This window comes from Pristis pectinata, chromosome 35 (genome assembly GCF_009764475.1).
Source record: "Pristis pectinata isolate sPriPec2 chromosome 35, sPriPec2.1.pri, whole genome shotgun sequence".
NCBI lineage: Eukaryota > Metazoa > Chordata > Chondrichthyes > Rhinopristiformes > Pristidae > Pristis > Pristis pectinata.
In genome coordinates, this window is record NC_067439.1 from 16,762,394 (window position 1) to 16,785,208 (window position 22,815).

Here is a 22,815-nt window from a genome sequence, read left to right on the forward strand (position 1 = left end):
ATCTGATAGGAAAGCAGGATGGAGCAAATCAGAGAGGTGGCGAGGGCAGATGGGAACAGTGGGGGAGGGGACCCAGTGGGAGGAGTGTGTGGGTGATGGGCAGATGCAGTGGATGGAGTGGGGGGAAGAAACTGGGGTCTGGGGTGGGTTTAGCAACTGGGTAAGTCAGGAGGAGAGAGAAAAGGGGCAGAGAGGGAGCAGGTTACCTGAAACTGGAGAATTTAATGTTCACGCCATCGGGTTGTTGTCTACCCAGGCGGAATGTGAGGTGCTGTTCCTCCAGTTTGCGCTTACCCTCACCCTGGCAGTGGAGGAGGCTGAAAACACTAGGAATGGGGAGGGGAATTAAAGTGGCTGGCATCGGGAGTTCCAGTCAGCCATGGCAGACGGAGCGAAGGTGCTTGGCGAAGCAGTCGTCTAGTCTGCACTTGGTCTGACTCATGTAGAAGAGGCCACATCGGGAGCACTGAATGCAGCAAGTAATGTTGGACGGGGTGAATGACTGCCTCGCGTGGAAGAGCTGATTAGGGCCCTGGATGGTAGTGAGGAAGGAGGTGTAGGGGCAGGTGTTACACCTCTTACAGTTGCAGAGGAAAGTGCCTGGGGAGGAGGAGGGAAGGGATGGGTGGGGGGGATGACTGAACTAGGGAGCCACAGAGAGGGTGTTTCCTGTAGAAAGCAAAAAGGGAGGGACGGATGTGGCTGGTGGTGGGGTCACGTTGCATCTGGTGGAAATGTCAAAGAATGATATACTGGATGCATAGGCTGGTGGGGTGGTAGGTGAGGACCAGGGGAACTCCTGTTTCACCTGGGGGGAATGGGTAGAGCAAAAGTGCGGGAAATAGAGGAGATGCGGGTGAGGACTCCATCGACCACAGTGGTGGGGAAACTCCGTTTTCTGAAAAAAGGAAGACATCTCAGATGTCCTGGAGCGGCAGGCCACATCTCAAGATCAGATGCAGCACAGTCGGAGAAACTGAGAGAAAGGAATGGCATCCTTACAAGAGACAGGATGGGAGGAGGTGCAGGCTAGATAGCTGTGAGTCAATGGGTCTGTATGCTGAGCACACTGACATATTTTATCCATCCATTAAATTGATTGTAAAATGAAAGTCACCAAGATATATCAGAAACAATTCTGCTTAAACTAATACATTCAAAGCATTCCACTCCTTATTTAAGCTACCTCTTAGACAAAGAGTCCTTTGCATTCCAGGCAGATCCTCCATTAAGTGTAACTTCTAGTGTTCGTACCTTACCCTTCCGCCCCGACGCAACATTTCTGATATCCTCAGCACACCTCTACCTGAAGCTCCCTGGCCTTGGTCTGGATCGGTTTTTGACAAATTTTGCTACCAGCTACCAGCTCAAAATGACCCCAGCACAGCTTTCTCTGACTGAATTTCCTCCACCTTCTCCTTTGCCCCCGGATCCTTTCTCTCTCCATCTACATTTCCATCTCTACTAATTCCCTCCCCACCACGTGATACTGTGGTACCCCACAATGCCCTTTCTTACCCCACCCTGTGGTCTGCTGCTCAGGTACTACTTGCACTTGTTGTGGAGTGGTGGAGTTGGAGGAGCAGCCTTTGAGTGCCCAGGTGTGGTAGGCCTGCTGCGTTGTGCCTTGGATCTTGTGCCCAGGAGGAGTTTTACTTCAGTGGTTGGTCCCCACACAAATTTATGTTCCCTCAGCAATGCTGTGTTGATGCTTCTTCTTTGGAGTGATACAGAGTACAGCCACATGTGTAAGTTGTTCTGTTGTCCGTGAACACATTGTTCATATAATAACAAATAGGTTTTTACTCTTATTTACTTTATCAATGGTAGCTGCCTTTGCAATTTTTGAATCTTGCACTTATCATTCTATAGTCCATTTTTAGGCAGCAGACGTGTAAAAAATATAACCATCTTACTGTGCAGTGTATCTTCCCATCTTTCCCTGCCTGTTGGTCAGGGACAGAAGGAATGCTGCTTTTCCAAGAAGAGAACTTGTGTAGGATCAATGACTCTGATTTAAATAAATTCTAAACAACTTTCATCAGTACCTCCAGAATGTCAGAATGATTCTATGAAGCATGATTGGTGCATCCGGGATGTAGTGAATGAGAAAAAGAATGAAGAATATTTTGAGGCCTGGAGCCAGTTAATAGTCTGTTCCTCTGTGATGTCAAGTGTGACAGTGTTGTCAGCAATTCTCAGACAAATAATGCCAGCTGAGGCTTTGTCAGTGAAGTTTTGGTATGTCTGCAACGTTCTTGTCTTTGGAAATACTGTGTAGCATTCATTTTTTTGCTTGCATGATCGTGGTTATTTTCGCATCCAAACTAGTTCCTTTGCTCATCTTTTTTTCCTTTCCAGTCCTTTACTTAACAATCTCAACCCAAAAGAGTTAGCCATACAACATGGCCCTTTGGCCCAACTCGTCCATGCCAACCAGGGTGCCTACCTGAGTTGGTTCCATTGACCTGCCATAACTCCTCCAAGTCGTTCTCACCACAGTCAGTGACAATGTCTGCTTCTAACTTCAGTTAGAACTTTATTATTTTCCAAACTAGTTGGCCAACATCTGCCATGGGGGTGGTTGAAAATTCATTCTTGCAGGAAAAATATAAACAATACTTGGTAATGGTCATGTACAAATTAGGAGCAGAGGTAAAGCATTTAGCCAGTTATGCTCTCACTTACATTTAATAAGATCACAGCTCTACTGCATATTCCCACCTACGCACGGTAACCTCTCGCTCACTTGCTTACCAAGAAACTATCTATCTTTATCTTAAAATATATTCAAAAACTCTGCTTCCACCATTCCTTGAGGAAGAGTTCCAAAGATTCACAGCCTGCTGAGAAACAACTTCAGCTCATCTCAGACAGATCAATGACCCCTAGTTCTGAACTGCCCCACAAGAAGAACCATCATCTCCACATCCACACCATCAAGACCTCCTAGAATCCTGTTTGTTTCAATTGTCTCTATCTTCTGCATTCTAGTGGGTACAAGCTTGGTCTGTCGAATCTTACCTCATAAGGTAGCTCAGGAAAATTACAATCATCAGGGAAATGAATCAGGCAAATTATTTCAGTGGGCTGAAATGGGCTCCTCCTATGTTGTCAGGAAATAGGGAAGTCCTGACAACATAGCTTCCTGGCCTCCTGAAGTTGTCACTAAAATGAGTAGTTTTAATATGTTTTGAATGATGATTATAAACTGTGTCTTTTGTTTTGATAGGTTTATGTTTTGAATGTAACAGTAATCTGGTTAACACAATATTTTGTAGTGCTAGTTAAGTAATAAAATTAAGCATTTCATTGGATTTTCCATGGTCCATACAAAAACAAATGCATATTCAAAAAGAAATGCAATGAAGCAGCACTTCTGTGAACTGCAGCTAGAACTGTTCAATACAATGATATATTTCCTCATCTGCTATTTTCAGGAAATGTTGTGAATGGAACTATTGCTAAGCAAATGGTGGATATGTTGGTAGAGTCATCAAGCAATGTTGAAATGATCCTAAAGTTCTTTGATATGTTCTTGAAACTAAAGGACATTGTGGCTTCTGATGCATTCAAAGATTATGTAACAGACCCCAGAGGACTTATCTCAAAGAAGGACTTCCAGAAAGCAATGGACAGCCAGAAGCAATACACACCTTCTGAGATCCAGTTCCTACTTTCATGCTCAGAAGCAGATGAGAATGAAATGATAAACTATGAGGAATTTGCAAACCGGTTCCAGGAGCCAGCTAAGGACATTGGTTTTAACATAGCTGTGTTACTCACTAATCTGTCTGAACATGTCCCTCATGATACAAGACTTCAAAACTTCTTGGAATTAGCAGAGAGCATTCTCAATTACTTCCAGCCTTTCCTAGGGCGCATTGAAATCATGGGTGCCAGTAAGAGGATAGAGCGCATTTACTTTGAGATCAGTGAGGCCAATAAAACACAGTGGGAGATGCCTCAGGTTAAGGAGTCTAAACGACAGTTTATCTTTGATGTGGTGAATGAAGGTGGTGAATCTGAGAAGATGGAACTCTTCGTCAACTTCTGTGAAGACACCATTTTTGAGATGCAAATTGCTTCAAAGATCTCGGAGGCAGATGAGGGAGAGAAGTCAGAAGAAGAAGAAGAGGAAGAAGAGAATGCTGAAGGAGCAGAGGCTGAGAAATTATCTTCTCCAGCTGAGGCACCGTCTGCCTTTGTAGGATTCCTCAGCTCCATTGTTGACTTTTTTAAAATATTCACGTTTAAGAATGTAAGGAAAAGGTACAGGAAACTAAAGAAGATGACGATTAAAGAGATAGTGATGTCTCTGGTGTCCTTCTTTTGGACTTTGTTTATGGGCATCTTGCAGTTTATCTACAGCATCTGTAGTGGTTTCTTCATGATAGTATGGAATACCTTATTTGGGGGCGGCTTAGTTGAAGGAGCCAAACATCTGACTGTCACAGAACTCCTGGCTAGTATGCCTGATCCTACTCAGGATGAGGTTCACGCTGATATTCCTGACATTAGCAAGGCAGAGATTGAAGAAACTGCCATCCAATCTGGGTTTGAAGATCAAGCAAAGGAAGAGGAAACATCTGAGAAGACCGATGTAAAGAGGGAAAGTGGCCAGCTGAGGATGGGTTCACCAGAATCAAACCTAGGACTTGGTGACATTGTGGAATCTGCACCAGTTGAACCTCCAACCCCAGAGGGAACACCACCTAGTTTCAGAAAAGTAAGGGTGAGTACCTTGCACTGGATTCCAGGTAGAAACTATCAAAATCAAAACTCGGATTTAATTTCATATGATGTTATCAGATTAGAGCTTTTAGCAATAATGTATCCTTTCTTGAATTAATAGTGGAACATACTTAACTTTGCTTCCATTGAAGCAGCAAAAAAACTCAGAATGATAAACAAATATGATGTAAATAATGGGCTTGCACGTGTTCCTTCCACTACTTGTTCACAGATTGATCAAAGTGGAACTTAAATGTCACAAATTCCTTTTCATAATTATCCCATTGTGCTGGCTGGACTAGTAACACTCAACATTATCTTGACATTACTGTTAGTGGACAAACTCCTCTTGATCAAACATTCCACAAACCACTGTTTTTATCTGGACCCTGTGTTAAGGCCATTTAGAAATCTTTATTCTTTTCCTTGGTTTGCATAGCTGTCATAAAACGAGCCTTTTACCTTCAACAGCAACAGCTTGACACTCAGTTGGAAACTAAGCCAGACGACCAACTTAAGACTGAAGCTGAGAAAGCAGAGTAAGTATTTTTTATCCTTAATACGTTCCTCAGAATACAGTAGATAAGCATGTGGTAATGTCATTTTACAACAGCGGTATAATATGAAAAACACAATGATGCTGGAGGAACTCAGCAAGCCAGGCAGCATCCATGGAGAAAAGCAGGCGGTCAACGTTTCAGATCAGGACCCTTCTTCAGGACTGGAGATAGGAAAAGGGGAAGCCCAATATACAGGAGGGAAAAGCAGATGTTATGGACTCAGTGAAAGTCCCTTTAAGATAGAGAGTGTGTGTGTATGTGTGTGTGGGGCGTGCTTACGTCAATAGAAGATAAAGGACGTAATGACGTTGTTGAAGAAGTCAGAAGAAGAAGAAGAAGAGAGAGAGAGAAGGGAGAGAGACACCAGCCTGCTTGTTTTCTCTATCGATGGATGAGAAACAATAACTGTGTTTACCACTGAAATCCATGTATGGAAGTTGGAAGTAATCCGGTGGAGTTCACTTTGTTGCTGACCTGTAGAAGGAAACAGGTATTTGTGTGTGGACGACCACGGTTCGGATGCTTTTCGGGGTGAGGAAGTCACTACCGAGTAAACACTGAAGTGTCGTTTGGGTTCCATCGTGGAACATTTGGATTTCGTATGTACTCTCTCTATGTTTTTCTACATCTACATCTTATCTTCAGACAACGGTGGTTGTTGAAGAAGCCCTTGCTCATGTTTCACCTTATGGCTTGCGGAACTGAACTTTAAGAACCATTCAGGAACTGGGAGTTTTGGACTTTGTCACACACACACACGAAGAGTTTAGTTTTGGGGTTAACGTTCGAGGTTTAACATTCTTGAATTCTAACATACTAACATTTTTTTTAACTTTTATTTTACGTATTATCATAAGTAGTGATTAATAAAATAGTTTTTAACACTGAATCATGCTCAGTGTGTTTCTTTTGTTGCTGGTTCGTGACAAAATTGGGGGCTCGTCCGGGATAGTTCCCAAGGTTAACGAGATTCGTCTGGGATTGTACCCCAGATTGACGAGATTTGTTCGGGATTCAATCCAAAGATTTTTGAGGGAGGTCTGATAAATTCTTTTTAATTGGCTTGTGTGTGTGGAAACCAGCAGCAATGGATATTAAGGCATTTTTGGAGTCACCAACCCAAAAGGGATTGGAGGTGGCGAAAAAGGATGATCTGATAAAGATTGCTACAAGGCTAAACCTTACAGAAGTAAAGCAGTCTATGAGAAAGGCAGATATTCAGAGATTGATAGCTGGCCATTATGTGGAAAAGAAGGTGTTTGAGAAGGAAGTGTTAAAACAGTTTCCTGGCAGTGAAATAGCAATTTCTGAGGCACAGGTGCAGCTGGCAAAGATAGAAGCTGAACGAGAACAAACCCAGTTAAAGATAGAGGCTGAACGAGAGCAAACCCAGTTAAAGATAGAGGCTGAACGAGAGCAAAAGAGATTAGAGGCCGAACGAGAACAAAATAAATTAGAGGCCGAACGAGAGGAAAAGAGATTAGAGGCCGAACAAAAGAAATTAGAGACTGAACAAAAGCTAACTCAGATGAAGATAGAGGCTGATCTAGCAATGAAGCAGATGGAATTGAAGAGGATGGAGCTGGATAGTGAGGAGAAGGAGAAACAGAGGCAGCATGAGTTACAAATGAAGCGTAGGAGTTCGGAATCTGATTCTGATGATGGTTTTTCAGCCAGCAGGGAGGTTCGATTAGTCCCTCCGTTTGAAGAAGATCAGGTTGATCAGTATTTCCAACATTTTGAAAAGGTTGCTGTGAGTTCAAACTGGCCAAGGAAAGGATGGGCTCTTATGGTACAGAGTGTGATTAAAGGTAAAGCTCAAAAAGCTTATTCTGCTTTGTCTGTTGAGGATGCAGCTGATTATACCAAGGTAAAACAAGCTATATTGAAGGCCTATGAATTGGTCCCTGAGGCTTATAGACAAAAATTCAGAGACTTGAGGAAATCTGCAGATCAGACTTATATGGAATTTGCCAATGGAAAGAGAATATGTTTTGAACGATGGTGCCTGGCTAAAAATGTAGATGGGGATTACGATAAATTGACAGAATTGATACTGGTGGAAGACTTTAAAAGATGTGTTCCAGCTGAATTAACAACATATTTAAATGAAAAGGCAGTGGAAACTTTACAAGAAACTGCTAGGTTGGCAGATGATTATGCTTTAACCCATAAATCCAAATGGGGACAACTTAAAACCTTTCCAAAGAGTTACAAAGACAATCCAGGTAAACCAGAGATTAAATTGGGAGGTAATCAAAAAGGAAAAGATGAAAAGAAGCCAGGGCTGGAGAAACCTGTTGAGCGTACTTGTTATTACTGTAGGAAACCTGGCCACGTGATATCTAATTGTGCCCTTTTGAAGAAAAAGAAGGAAGCTGGGCCCAATGCTTGCTTTCAGGCAATTAAAAATCAAAAAGGTTTAGGAGATGCTGTTAAAGATCAGTCCTTGCAAGAGGGAAAAGCAGAAAAGTTGGAGGAGGTGAGAAAAGAATTCCGTTCGTATGTATCAGAGGGTTTTGTTTCACTGAATGATGAGTCACCCCAGGTGCCAGTGAAAATTCTTAGAGATACTGGGGCTAGTCAATCTCTCTTGCTGGACAGTGTTTTAAATTTTGGTGAAGAAAGTGACACTGGTGAAGTAAATCTAGTACGAGGCATTACAGGTGAGACCATGTCTGTCCCTTTTCACAGGGTGATTTTAAAGTCAAAGTTCGTAGAAGGACCAGTCGAGATAGGGATAAGACCTAGTTTGCCAGTGGAAGGAGTTTCTTTGTTATTGGGAAATGACCTTGCAAATGGAGAAAGTGATCCTGTGGTACGGTTAACAACCAAACCAAGGATTGATGAGTCTGAGGATGATCCAGATGTTTACCCATCATGTGCGGTGACTCGAGCTAGAGCTAAAGAATTAGCCAAGACAGACAGTCCGGTGCAGTCTGATGTAGTTCCTTGTGACAGTCCTAAACAGGAAGAAAATTTTGATGCCTTATCTGAGACTTTTCTGTCTTCACTGGAGGATCAACATCCTTACAGTGAGCCTGAATTTAAAGATTTGTCTTTGTCGAGGAAGGATTTTATGGTGGAACAGACAAAGGACCCTGAGTTGACAGAATTGAAAGAAAAAGCACTCTCATGTGAGGAGATTGAAAAGGTGCCAACTGGATACTATGTCAAAAATGGAGTGTTAATGAGGAAATGGAGACCTCCTCATGTTCCTGTTACTGAGGAATGGGAAGTTATTCATCAGGTTGTTGTTCCAAAAGTTTATAGGGATGAGATTTTAAACCTGGCCCATAGTATGCCTTTGGGTGGTCATTTTGGTGTGAATAAAACTGTAGGGAAGATCTTGAAGCAATTCTGTTGGCCTGGTTTGAGAAAAGATGTGGTGATGTTTTGTCGAACCTGCCACACATGTCAGATGGTAGGTAAACCAAATCAAAAACCCCCTGTGGCTCCTTTGAAACCAATTCCTGCTTTTGGTGAACCCTTTTCGAAGGTGATTGTGGACTGTGTTGGCCCCTTACCAAAGTCTAAGACTGGAAATCAGTATTTGTTAACCATCATGTGTGCCACTTCTAGATTTCCAGAGGCAATACCCCTTAGAAATATTAAGGCCAAGACAGTGTCAAAGGCTCTTGTAAAATTTTTTACCTTGTTTGGTTTGCCAAAAGAAATCCAATCTGATCAAGGTAGTAATTTTATGTCAAAAATTTTTCAACAAATAGTCTATGAGCTGGGAGCAAAGCAGATTGTATCATCTGCATATCACCCAGAATCTCAAGGAGCTCTGGAGAGATTTCATTCTACTCTCAAAAATATGCTGAAGACTTATTGCTTTGAAAACACCAAGGATTGGGACGAAGGGATCCATTTACTTTTGTTTACCGTTAGAGAATCAATCCAGGAGTCAATCGGATTTAGTCCGTTTGAGCTTGTGTTTGGACATAGGGTGAGAGGACCTTTGGAGTTGTTAAGAGAGCAATGGGTTAATGAGGAAGTTCACTTGAGTCTGTTGGACAATGTCCAAAAATTTAAAACTCGGTTGGAGAGAGTCTGCCAGCTAGCGAGAGAGAATCTGAAAACAAGCCAGATAAGAATGAAGACATATTTTGATAGACGTGCTCGGCCTAGGACATTCGCAGTGGGGCAAAAGGTGTTGGTATTTTTCCCTAGCCAAAATAATCCCTTGCAAGCTCGTTTTTCTGGACCCTATGTTATTGAATCTCGAGTGACTGATCTAACATATATAATCAAAACACCAGATAGACGCAAGAAAACACAACTCTGTCATGTAAACATGCTAAAACCTTATTATGAGAGGGATTCAGTTGTGGCCTTGGTGGATGGTGAAAAGGTCGTTTCTAGAATGCCTGATGTTGATGTTGAGGAAGGCCAATTTAGACCAAATATTGTTCCATCGAAACTGAAAAACCAAAATATCATGGAGAACCTTGAAACGAAGTTGGACCATTTACAAGTTTCACAAAAACAACAGATGAGAGAATTAATTTTAAAATTTAAAAATCTGTTCCCAGATGTTCCAAACAGAACATCGATAATTACCCATGATGTTGATGTTGGGGATGCAAAACCAATCAAACAACACCCATATCGAATGAATGTGGAAAAAAGTAAACTTGTTGATCAGGAAATCAAATACATGTTGGAAAATGATATTATTAGACATTCTACTTCAAATTGGAGTTCGCCCTGTGTTATTGTACCTAAACCTGATGGAACTGTTAGATTTTGCACAGATTACAGGAAAGTGAATGCTGTAACAAAGTCAGATGCTTACCCTATTCCTAGAGTGGATGATTGCATAGACAGAGTGGGAAAGGCAAAATTTCTTACAAAGATTGACCTATTAAAAGGGTACTGGTGTGTTCCATTAACAGATAGAGGAAGGGAGATTTCAGCCTTTGTAACCCCTTCTGGATTGTATGAATACAATGTTTTGCCATTTGGAATGAAAAATGCTCCGGCAACATTTCAAAGAATGATTAATTCAGTGATTCATGGGTTAAAACATACAGATGCCTACATTGACGACTTAGTGACTGGGAATGATACATGGGAGGATCACATCTCTGCGTTAGAAAGGTTGTTTGAAAGACTTTCCAAGGCTAACCTTACAGTTAACTTGGCTAAAAGTGAATTTGGCCATGCCACTGTGACGTATCTTGGTTATGTTGTAGGTCAAGGCAAGCAAGCTCCTGTTCAGGCAAAAGTTCAAGCAATATCTGAGTTCCCTATTCCCACAGGTACGAGGACTGTTAGAAGATTTTTGGGAATGGTTGGATATTATCGAAAATTTTGTAAAAATTTTGCTGATATTGCTCTTCCCCTAACTAATCTTCAGAAGAAGGGAGTAAAGTTTGTTTGGACAGATTCTTGTCAAGAAGCATTTGAGAAGCTGAAAGCCATTTTATGCTACCATCCTGTGCTCAGAACACCTGACTTTGAAAAGCCATTTTCATTAGCAGTAGATGCCAGTGATGAAGCTGCAGGAGCTGTGTTGTTGCAGAAGGGTGACCTTGATGATATTGACCATCCTGTAGCTTACTTTTCAAAGAAATTTAATGAGCATCAAAAGAATTATTCCACCATAGAGAAAGAATTACTGTCGCTTGTTTTAGCCTTGCAACATTTCAGTGTATATGTTTGCACCGCTCAGAAACCATTGACTGTGTATACAGATCATAACCCATTGGTGTTTCTGAGCCGAGTCAAAAACAAGAACAGAAGGCTGTTAAACTGGAGTTTAATTTTGCAAGAGTTTGATCTCATGATAACTCACATTAAAGGCAAAGATAATGTGATTGCTGATTGTCTTTCCCGATGTTAAATGGGAAACATGTATCTATACTAATCTGATAGTCTGTAGTTGTGTAGCGTGATAATTATTAACATTACTAACTCTATGCGCGGTTAAAATTTTCTTGGGAAAATTTTTTTTTAGGTGGGAGGTGTTATGGACTCAGTGAAAGTCCCTTTAAGATAGAGAGTGTGTGTGTATGTGTGTGTGGGGCGTGCTTACGTCAATAGAAGATAAAGGACGTAATGACGTTGTTGAAGAAGTCAGAAGAAGAAGAAGAAGAGAGAGAGAGAAGGGAGAGAGACACCAGCCTGCTTGTTTTCTCTATCGATGGATGAGAAACAATAACTGTGTTTACCACTGAAATCCATGTATGGAAGTTGGAAGTAATCCGGTGGAGTTCACTTTGTTGCTGACCTGTAGAAGGAAACAGGTATTTGTGTGTGGACGACCACGGTTCGGATGCTTTTCGGGGTGAGGAAGTCACTACCGAGTAAACACTGAAGTGTCGTTTGGGTTCCATCGTGGAACATTTGGATTTCGTATGTACTCTCTCTATGTTTTTCTACATCTACATCTTATCTTCAGACAACGGTGGTTGTTGAAGAAGCCCTTGCTCATGTTTCACCTTATGGCTTGCGGAACTGAACTTTAAGAACCATTCAGGAACTGGGAGTTTTGGACTTTGTCACACACACACACGAAGAGTTTAGTTTTGGGGTTAACGTTCGAGGTTTAACATTCTTGAATTCTAACATACTAACATTTTTTTTAACTTTTATTTTACGTATTATCATAAGTAGTGATTAATAAAATAGTTTTTAACACTGAATCATGCTCAGTGTGTTTCTTTTGTTGCTGGTTCGTGACACAGAGCAGTGATAGGTGGACAGAAGAGGGGAGGCAAGATGGGCACAAGGTGGTGATAGGTAGATGCAGGTAAGAGACAGTGGTAGGCAGGTGCGGGGGAGGAGGGGAGAACAGATCCACTGGGGGATGGATCAAAGGTATGGAGAAAAAAGGGGGATAGAAAAAAGAGCCAGAGAGGCTAAGAAAGGGAAGAAAAGAAGAGACATGGTTGGGGGGGTTGGGGATTACTTAAAGTGGGAGGATTCAATGTTCATGCCATTAGGCTGCAAGGTTCCAAGACGGAAAATGAGGTGCTGTTCTTTGTGCTTGGAATTCTCCTGGCAGTGGAGGAGGCTGAGGACTGACATATCAGTGGTGGTGTGGGAGGGGGAGTTGAAATGACTGGCAACGGGGAGATGCAGATCACGGTTACGGACAAAGCGCAGGTGTTCTGCAAAATGGTTACCTAGTCTGCGTTTGGTCTCCCCAATGTAGAGGAGGACACACTTGGAGTGCCGAATGCAGTGGATGACATTAGGGGAGGTGCAGGTGAATCTCTGTCTATTGGGCTTCCCCTTTTCTTATCTTCAGTCCTGAAGAAGGGTCCTGACCCGAAACGTTGACCGGCTGCTTTTCTCCACGGATGCTGCCTGGCCTGCTGAGTTCCTCCAGCATCATCGTGTTTATCATCTGGATTCCAGCATCTGCGGTCCTTCGTTTCTCTAGCAGTATAATATGTTTCTTTTTTTTAAATTGTCCTGTTGTACCTGATTTATTAATGCTCAGATTGAAATATATTTCACTCAGTCGCCATCTTTCAGTTATGAAACCATGACCAGCAGGTTATTATCCAGAAACCTGATAATAGTTACCTTCATTTCCCGGTCTGCCAACTCACTACAGATTTGTTCCTCCAGTTCTCTCTGACTATTGGGCAGTCTATAATGCAAGCCTATTAGTGTGGCCACACCTTTCCTGTTCCTCAGCTCCACCCATATGGCCTCTGTAGACTAGCCCTCTGGGCTGTCCTGTCTCCGCACAGCTGTGATATTTTCCCTGACTAGTAATGCCACTCCTCCCCCTTTCAGCCCTCCCCCTCTATCACATCTGAAACAACGGAACCCCAGAACATTAAGCTGCCAGTCCTGCCCCTCCTGCAACCAAGTCTCACTAATAGCAATAATGTCATAATCCCACATGCCAATCCACGCCCTAAGCTCATCTGCCTTACCTACAATGCTCCTTGCATTGAAATAGATGCACCTGAGAACATTTCTATCAAGTACAAACCTTTGATTTCTGTCTTTACCTGCAGTCCTCGCATGACTATTTTCCTCCTCCACCTCACCATCTGCTCTACAGTCGGGTTCCCCTCCCCCTGCAAATCTAGTTTAAACCCCCCCAGAGCAGCACTGGCAAACCTACCTGCAGGTACGTTAGTCCCCCTCCAGTTCAGGTGCAAACCATTCCTTTGGAACAGGTCCCACCTTCCCTCGAACAAAGCCCAATTGTCCTCGAGTTGAGGTTCTAAATTGGAGAAAGGCCAATTTTGTGGAAATGAGAAAGGATCTAGGAAGAGTTGTTTTCTGGCAAGGATGTGTTCAGTAAGTGGAAGGCCTTCAAAGGCGAAATTTTGTGAGTGCAGAGTTTGCATGTTCCTGCCAGGATTAACGGCAAAGTTAACAAGCATAGGGAACCTTGGTTTTCAAGGGATATTGGCGATCTGGTTAAGAAGAGAGAGGTTTATAGCAGGTATAGGCAACTAGGAACAAATGAGGTACTTGAAGAGTATAGAAAATGTAAGAAAATACTAAAGAAGGAAATCAGGAAGGCAGAAAGAAGACATGAGGTTGCTTTGGCAGATAATGTGAAGGTACACCCGAAGGGTTTCTACAAGTATATGAAGAGTAAAAGGATAGTCAGGGACAAAATTGGTCCCCTAGAAGATCAGAGTGGTCGTCTATGTGTGGAGCCTCAGGAGATGGGGGAGATCTTAAACAGTTTTTTTGCATCAGTATTTACTCAGGAAACGGGCATAGAGGATATGGAAGGAAGGGAAACAAGCAATAGTGTCATGGAACATATCGAGATTAAAGAGGAGGAGGTGCTTGCTGCTTTACAGCGAATAAAGGTAGATAAATCCCATGAGCCTGACAAGATATTTCCTCGGACTTTGAGAGAGACTAGTGTAGAAATTGCAGGGGCCCTGGCAGATATATTTAAAATGTCTTTAGCCACGGGTGCGGTGCCAGAGGACTGGAGGGTAGACCAGTGAGCCTGACATCAGTAGTAGGTAAATTATTGGAAGGTGTTCTGAGAGATTGGATATACAAGTATTTGGCCAACCAAGGGCTGATTAAGGATAGTCAGCATGGCTTTGTGTGTGGTAGATCGTGTTTAACGAATCTTGTAGAGTTTTTCGAGGAGGTTACCAAGAAAGTAGATGAAGGAGAGCCTGTGGATGTTGTCTACATGGACTTCAGTAAGGCCTTTCACAAGTTCCCACATGGGAGGTTAGTTCAGAAGGTTCAGTCACTAGGTATCCATGGAAAGGTTGTAAACTGGATTCGAAATTGGCTGTGTGGGAGAAGACAGAGAGTGGTAGTGGATGATTGTTTCTCAGACTGGAGGCCTCTGACTAGTGGTGTGCCTCAGGGATCTGTGCTGGGGCCATTGTTGTTTGTTGTCTATATCAATGATCTAGATGAAAATGTGGTAAATTGGATCAGCAAGTTTGCTGATGACACTAAGATTGGAGGCATAGTGGACAGCGAGGAAGGCTTTCAAAGCTTGCAGAGGGATCTGAACTAACTGGAAAAATGGGCCAGAAAATGGCAGATGGAATTTAATGCAGACAAGTGTGAGGTGTTGCATTTTGGAAGGACAAATCAAGGTAGGACATACACAGTAAATGGTAGGGCACTGAGGAGTGCCGAAGAATAAAAGGATCTGGGAGTTCAGATACATAATTCCCTGAAAGTGGCGTCACAGGTAGACAGGGTCGTAAAGAAGGCTTTTGACGTCCTGGCATTCATAAATCAAAGTATTGAGTATAGGAGTTGGGATGTTATGGTGAGGTTGTATAAGTCATTGGTGAGACCACATTTGGAGTATTGTGTGCAGTTCTGGTCACCTAACTATAGGAAGGATATCAGTAAGATTGAAAGAGTGCAGAGGAGATTTACTAGAATGTTGCTGGGTCTTCAGGAGTTGAGTTACAGGATTGAACAGGTTAGGACTTTATTCCTTGGAGCATAGAAGAATGGGGGGAGATTTGATAGAGGTTTACAAAATTATGAGGGGCATTGACAGAGTTAAAGTGAGTAAGCTATTTCCACCTAGATTAGGAGAGAGAAGTACGAGAGGACATGGCTTTAGGGTGAAAGGGGAAAGGTTTAGGGGGAACTTCTTCACTCAGAGAGTGGTGGGAGTGTGGAACGGGCTGCCATCTGATGTAGTAAATGCGGGCTCACTCTTAAGTTTTAAGAATAAGTTGGATAGATACATGGATGGGAGAGGTCTGGAGGGTTATGGACTGGGTGCAGGTAAGAAGGACTAGCGGAATAATGTTTCAGTACAGACTAGAAGTGTTGAATGGCCTGTTTTCTGTGCTGTAGTGTTCTATGGTTCTATGGTTCATTGTACATTAACACAGACCAGTATGGCTATTGGACAATACTGAGCTAGGCAATAGTAGCTTGGATGTGTTGCACCTCTGCTCTGGAAATTCTTGCATGACTTGAATGTTTTGGCAGTAATAATAACAGATAACAGGCAACAGATAATTTTTCTGCCCGATCCTGGAATTTACATATAAGTCGTAGTTTGGGATCTTAATTGTTGCAACATGGAATGATGTTTCTGTTCCCTGCATTCAAAAGCATTGAGAATGGTGAAAAGGCTGAAAAGGATATGAAAGAAAAAGAGGTGGTAGAACCCCCAGAAGAAGAGGAAGAAAAGGCAGAAGCAAAAGAAAAGCCAGAAGAAAAAGAAAAGGAAAAGGAAGAAGGAGAAAAGGCAGAAGGCCAAGAAGAAGAAGATGCTACACCAGCAAAAAAGGCGAGGAAGAAGGCCAAGCTGGAGAGGAAAAAGGAGGAACCAGAAGCAGTCATGGAGTTCTGGACCGAGTTTGAAAATTATAAGACTAAGCTCTTGGTAAGTATGTATAACTCCAAAAAATCTGTGCAGGAATTTCTTAAGGTACGGTGTTAAATATATTTGCTAACTGGGTCATTCAAAGGCAGGCATAAGAGCTGTGGGAAATAGAAGCTGGGTGAGTTTGGCAGGAGTTATGGGACACAGATCTGGAGAATTTAAACAAGCATTTACTGAAGAAAGAAGCAGAAACTAAAAAATTCTTCCACATTAATTAAAACAGTGAGTAGTCTGATGGTGATAGTACGTCACATACAGACATGTGAATCGAGAGCAGGAGGAGGCAGACTGCCCAGTGAGCCTGCACTTCCATTAATAACGTAATGGCTGACATAATTGTAACGTCAGCTCTGCATTCCATTCTACCTTCAGTAATGTTACACTCCTGGCTTGGCAAGAATCAGTCTATCTCTCCCTTAAAAACAGTTAAAGACTCTGCTTCTGCCATCCTTTAGAGGAGAGGGTTCCAAAGGCTGATGACTGTCTGAGAGAAGAAAATTCACCTCACCTCTCAAATGGGTGACTCCTTATTTTTAAATAGTAACCACTAGTTTTAGGTTGTCCCACAAGAGGAAACATCCTCTGCACCTCCTCCTTGTCACAATCCCTTAGGATCTTATGTGTTTCAATCATACCCCTCTCCCTCTTTTAAACTCTACTGGGTAAAGCCTAATTATCCAACCATTTCCCAGTAAACCTTCACTGGATTGTTCCAACACATTATCATCAATAAGGAGACAGTAGTTTAGATGTCCCACATGTTACTGAAATATAACCTACTTACCTTTGTATTCAATTCCTTAAGTAATAAATAATAACATTCTGTTACGTTTCTGATTACTTGCTAAACCTTCCCACCAGCCCTTTGTGAAGCATGCAGCAGGATAACCTGGAGACTCCACACCACAGAACTCTCTCACCATCACATAGCATGCTTTTGTATTGTTCTTGCCAAACTTGACAGTTTCATACTTTCCCACATTACTCCATTTTAATTGCAATGAAAGTTTGGCAGGCAAAAATGTAATTGAACAATGGGAGGCATTTAAAGTGGAGGTGTTTCAGCGACAGACCAGGTACATTCCAGTGAAGTTGGGGAGGGAAGGCAAAGCCAGATCTCCTCAGCTGACCAAAACGATAGAGAGTAAAATAGTGGAGAAAAGGGAGCATTTTTTTCACGTGAGAACTGGGCTGATTACAGAAAGTTCAGTGAAAATACAAGGGGCAAAGAGTGCACATTAGAAAAGGCAGCAGGAAACGTAGAGGGGAATTTAAAACTATTCTGCAGGCATGTAGACAGGAAAAGAGTTGCAAGAGATGAAGATCGGGGACCATAAAGGAAATTTACTGATGTAAGCAGTGGGCATGGCTTTACATTAGTCTGCAACAACAAAGATGATGTGGCTGGAGTCAGCAAAGGAAGATTTCGTTGAGATTCTAGGTGGGCTAAAAATTAAAACTGAAACACTAATTCCTTTAAGTAGTTAAATATCCTGGTCCAGGTGGAATGCAGCCTGAGTTGCTGAGGGAAGTAGGGAAAGGAATCATAGAGCCCTGGCCTTAATTGGTGCTGAAGTTTTGAAAAATTCCAGGGATGAGGGACTTCAGTTACATGGAGATGCTGGAGAAACTGGGTTGTTTTCCTTCAAATAGAGGAGCGTGTGAGGGGATCAGATCACGATATTTAACATCTTGAAGGGCTTATAGGTGTTCCCATTTGCAGAGTGGTCACAAGCCAGGAGACATTGGTTGAAGATGACTGGCAGAAGAACGAAATGTAACGTGAGGTAAAGAGTTTTGTTATACAAGTGGTTAGGCTCTGCAATGGGCTGTCAGGGGGGAGTAGTAATGACAGATTCAATTGTAGTGTTTCAGCAGGAGCTGAATAATGAAAGGAAAGAATGAACATATAAAATCATTTTGGACAACACAGCCCTGTGGAAACACTTAGCAGGTGCAACTGTGCAAAGAGAAATCAAGGTAACGTTTTAGAGAAATAAAATGGAGTTTGGTTATTCCTATTTAGATAGAAGTCATGAAGTTAGATGCAGGTTACAGTTACAAGTATCACTGTGTGCCATGCAATAAATAACATCTCTTTGCATCTTTTAACTAGAATTATTTATCAAGAAACTTCTACAATCTCCGCTTCCTAGCTTTGTTTGTGGCGTTTGCAATCAACTTTATCCTCCTCTTTTATAAGGTAAGTTTAGATCAAACATAAAACGGTGCCAGTTTTGCTGATATCCAAGAATCCTCCCAGCTTCTCTGTTACTGTCTAAAGTTGAAGTAAACCATTTGCAATCTCAGTATCCGTTTTAATTTATTTGTAGTTTTTTTGGATCTGGGCATCATTGGCAACCAGATATTTATGACCCATTCCTAATTGCCCTCGAGAGGGTATTGGTGAACCACCTTGATCCACTGCAGTGAAGGTGCTCTCCCACTGCTATTGAGGAGGGTGTTCCAGTACTTAAACCCATTCTTTTTTTTAATATCACACATTCTCTCCTTCACAGCTGTACTAATATCCCTCTGCCCCTACGTCAACCCAGTGACTTCTTATCTTCAGGCTTAACCTCTTCAGTGGCCAGCCTCCCACAATCCACTTCCCATGAAATTTTGCTACCATAGCTTAACATTTATCTAAACTCATTCACAATCATCCTTTTGTTGCTGATTACCAACAATGAATCCAGCTCAGTGTAAAAATAATCATTTTTCCATTCACATCCCTCCATGGCCTTTTTCCTCTATCAGATTTTCACCACTTCATCTTCACTTCCAACTCTGGCCTCCTTCGCATCCTTGATTTAATCTCTTTTCCCTTGCCAGTCATGTTTTCAACCAGCTCGGGTAAATGTTCCAGAAGAGCTTACCTAAACCTGTCTGCCTCTGCCCCTCCCCTTTAAAAATTGTCTTTTTGTTTTAATTTCTGTTTACATGGCTCAATATCAAATTGTGCTTGATAATATTCCTGTGAAGTGCCTTGGGATCTTAAACTATGTTTGAAGTGCTACTGAAGTACAAAAGCCTGAAGGTTCCTTAACACAGCTCCGAAAAGTAGAGTGTGCTGTGCAGTTGTATATTGGCTTAATCCAGAATGGGGCAATATTCCACAAGCTTCTGGGTGTCTTAGCACTGAAAGGAAAATCTGACTTTTCAGTGGGATTTTTGTTTATACCAGCATCTTCTTTCTTTTAATCTCCAAATGACATCAACAATAGTATAATATCCAAAATTTATGCTGGTGTGAAAAGTGACAGTTCTTATTTACCCACAGAATAAGCCAAAAGTGAGTTCATTGTCATATGCACAAGTACATGTTTGCACAGGTGCAATGAACAAGAAGGGTTTTACTAAGCCCATTTCCTCTGAAACTGCACCCAACCTGCATTTCTTCCTGAAACCTGTGACCTGAAGTACAGGCTCACATGTATCCAGAATGCTTTGTCCATAGAGGTTAAAGCCACTTCCTGGCTTTAAGGTCATTTCAGCTGCTCCTGCCACACCTCACAATTTTCTGTTCACTGCGGAATTAGGGATGTCGCCCAAGTTCTGTGCTCAGGAGGGTACCGGCCACAGCTGCTGCAGGGCTGACACAGCTTCATCATCATTGTAGGCTTCCCCAAAGTGCAGCCATTTGCAGACTGCATCCATGTAGCATCACTCCTTGGCAACAGTCTTAGCACTGGAGAGTTTCTGTGGTGCAATAATAAACATGCTCCTTTGGGTGTCGTTCTTTGCAGTCCTGTCAAGAGTCCTTTCTTTAATCCCTCCAATCATTGCAATATTCAGGCTTCAGGCTGGACTGCTTGTAATATAGCTTGTCTCTCTTTGAGCTGGCTGCTGACAGAACTTATTTCAAGGCCAACTAAATTTTGTTATTATGTAAATGCCGAAATTTCAAATGTCCGTAAATTAACATGACACAACCTGTTTGTACCTGTTAAAAACTGCTAAGTGCCAAAATACCAAATCTGTATACTTCAGTTTGTTGGTGTTCACTATAAGCATGGAATTTTGTATCAACGGCCTGTCCTGTGCAATCTAATTGTAACCTTTTAGCAAATGTCAGCTTGGCCAAGACAAAAGTCAAGTTCCATTTGAGCATGAAATCTGAGGTGGCACTTGTGTTTTGCATAAAGTACCTTCTTATCGTGGCTGCCACCTTTCAGATGGAACATTTAATCATCATCTGTCTGTTCAGATATATTTTAAGATGATAAGGTATAAGAACTGTGGTGTGCGTTCTCTTGATGGCACACTCCTGTGGTACATATTCTCTCAATGTAGTGGCCAACATTTCTCTCAGTAAACATCTGTGAAACAGATTTACTAATATTATGCAGCAAGAAACAAACTGCTGGAGGAACTCAGTGGGTCAAGCGCCATCTGTAGGAGCAAAGGGACAGTCAGCGTTTCATGTCGTGATCCTGCCTCAGGACTAAGTGTGAGGAAAGATGGCCAGTACAAAGAGGTGAGGGGGAGGGGTGAGACAGGGATGGAACCAGGTGAGGTGGAGGATAGGCAAATGGAGCCAGATAATGGGAGAGGAAGTTCAGAGACGGAGCCTGGTGGGTGATAGGTGGAAACAGATAAGGAAAAGACAACGAACAATGGGGGGGAAGGGTGGGGGAGGTATAGCCAGAGGCTGGAGGTGAGGTGAAACCAGAATGATGGGTAGATGGAACCAGGTGGGGAAGGGATAGGGAGGATAGGTGGAGGGAGAAGTGTGTGGGTGATGGGCAGATGGAAATATGGAAAGATGATCAAAAGGAGAGAGACCCTGTGTGGACTGGTGGGAATAGGAAAGGAATACTGAGGGAGTGGGGTACCCAAAATTGGAAAATTCCGTGTTCATACCACTGTGTTGTCGGCTACCCAGGTGAAATATGAGGTGCTGTTCTTCTAGTTTGCATTTTGCTTCACTGTGGCAGTGGAAAAGACCGAGGACAGACGGGGAGGTGCAACTGGAAGCTCAAGGTGACTCCACAAAACTGTTCCCCAGTCTATCCTTGGTTTCGCTGATGTAGAGGAGGCCACATTGCGAGCACTGAATGCAATAAGCAAGGCCAGATGAGGTGCACGTGGATCTCTGCCTCACCTGGAAGGGGTGTTTCAGTCCCTGGATGGTGGTGAGGGAGGAGGTGTTGGGACAGGTGTAACAGGGGAAAGTGGCTGTGGACAGGGAGGGTTGGATGGGAAGGGATGAGCGGACCAGGGGGCCATGGAGAGAGTGGTCCCTGTGGAATGCTGAAAAGGGGTAGGGTTTGTGACATCCTATCGCAGGTGGCGGAACTGGCGAAGGATGATATGCTGGATGCAGAGATTAGTGTGGCGAAAGCTGAGGCCCAAGGGAACTCTGTCTCTGTTCTGTCTGGGGAGAGTGAGGGTGAGAACAGACGTTTGGGAAACTGAGGAAATTCGGTTGAGGGCTCCGTCAACTATGATAGAGGGAAAACGATGTTTCCCGATGTTTCCTGAAAAACATGAGGACATTTCAGAGATAGTGGAATGAAAAGCCTCATTTTGAGAACAGATACAGTGGAGGTGGAGAAACTGAGAGAAGGTAATGCCATCCTTACAGGAGAGGATAGGAGGAGGTGTGGTTGAGGGAGCCGTGGGAGTCAGTGGATTTATTGTGGATATTAATGGATAGTTTGTCTCCTGAGTCACTATTATAACATCAAATCCTTGAAAAATATTTAACTCACTGTGATATACTTTAGGACATTATGAGAAATGGAAATGTTCCATTTTTGCAAATCTTTGCACTTTCCTCCTCCATCCTCCTTCCCAAATTAAGCACAGTCCCTTGCAGCACCAGTGATGGATGAAAAATAATCAGTGACAGATCAGCTGATTCACATAGCCTGATTAGGGAAGTCTTGGAGTTTGACAAGTGATGGATAAATTATTTTTTTGTGCATGGAAGGTGTCAGTGGTTGAAGATGAAGAAGATTTTGAAGGGTCAGGCTTTGAGGACGAAATAGTAAGCACTGGTTTTGGAAATGGAAATGGAGATGAAGAGGAGGAGGAGGAGGATGAAGATTCGCTGGTTTATTACGTTCTTGAAGAGAGTACAGGTTATATGGCACCAACATTGAAAATCCTCTCGATTCTTCACACACTGCTCTCCTTCCTCTGTATTATTGGATACAACTACTTAAAGGTAAGGAGAAACATTTAAAATTGAACCTCAACCTCTTCCAAGAATAAGATCTACAGTTCACCCGCATGTTAGACATTCATCTTTATTACCTTGTGATGTTTGTGTTTAATTAGAAAGTTTGTTATTTCAGATACTTAAATGTGACATTAATAGTGGCTGCTTATACAATGGCACATTTGAAATTTTAATAGCTTTGTTTATCTCATACTTTAGTCCTTTCCAACTTCTGCTAGATTTAGAAAAAGCTGCTATATTGTTAAAGAGATGGCTATGATACATTCACACAGTCAGTGACCAAAGGATAGTTAAAGTTATTGGCAAAAGAACCAGAGATTATACGATCGACCGACTTCTACGCAGAATATCTGACGAGTACCAACTTGCTTAAGCAACTGGGACCGCTACATAAAACACACTTACTTTGGAGCAGCTCCACTCTGCAAGTCTAAGCTTTAGTTGACTTCTTGAACCTTTGGATAGCTCTCAACATCGATGCTGGCTCATCAGCATTGTGGCTGATG

General features: G+C 42.5%; 1 protein-coding gene across 9 annotated transcripts in view; it reads left to right on the forward strand.

The window, feature by feature from the left end:
• The window catches only part of LOC127586448 (ryanodine receptor 1-like), a 625,703-nt gene that overhangs the window by 560,901 nt on the left and 41,987 nt on the right, over positions 1 to 22,815 (forward strand). For all 9 annotated transcript variants that reach the window (XM_052044410.1, XM_052044408.1, XM_052044411.1 and 6 more), the window contains 5 exons: positions 3,441 to 4,735; positions 5,206 to 5,273; positions 15,846 to 16,119; positions 18,236 to 18,322; positions 22,058 to 22,294. In XM_052044410.1, the coding sequence (XP_051900370.1) occupies positions 3,441 to 4,735; positions 5,206 to 5,273; positions 15,846 to 16,119; positions 18,236 to 18,322; positions 22,058 to 22,294 (1,961 nt within the window). The remainder of the gene's footprint in view (positions 1 to 3,440; positions 4,736 to 5,205; positions 5,274 to 15,845; positions 16,120 to 18,235; positions 18,323 to 22,057; positions 22,295 to 22,815) is intronic.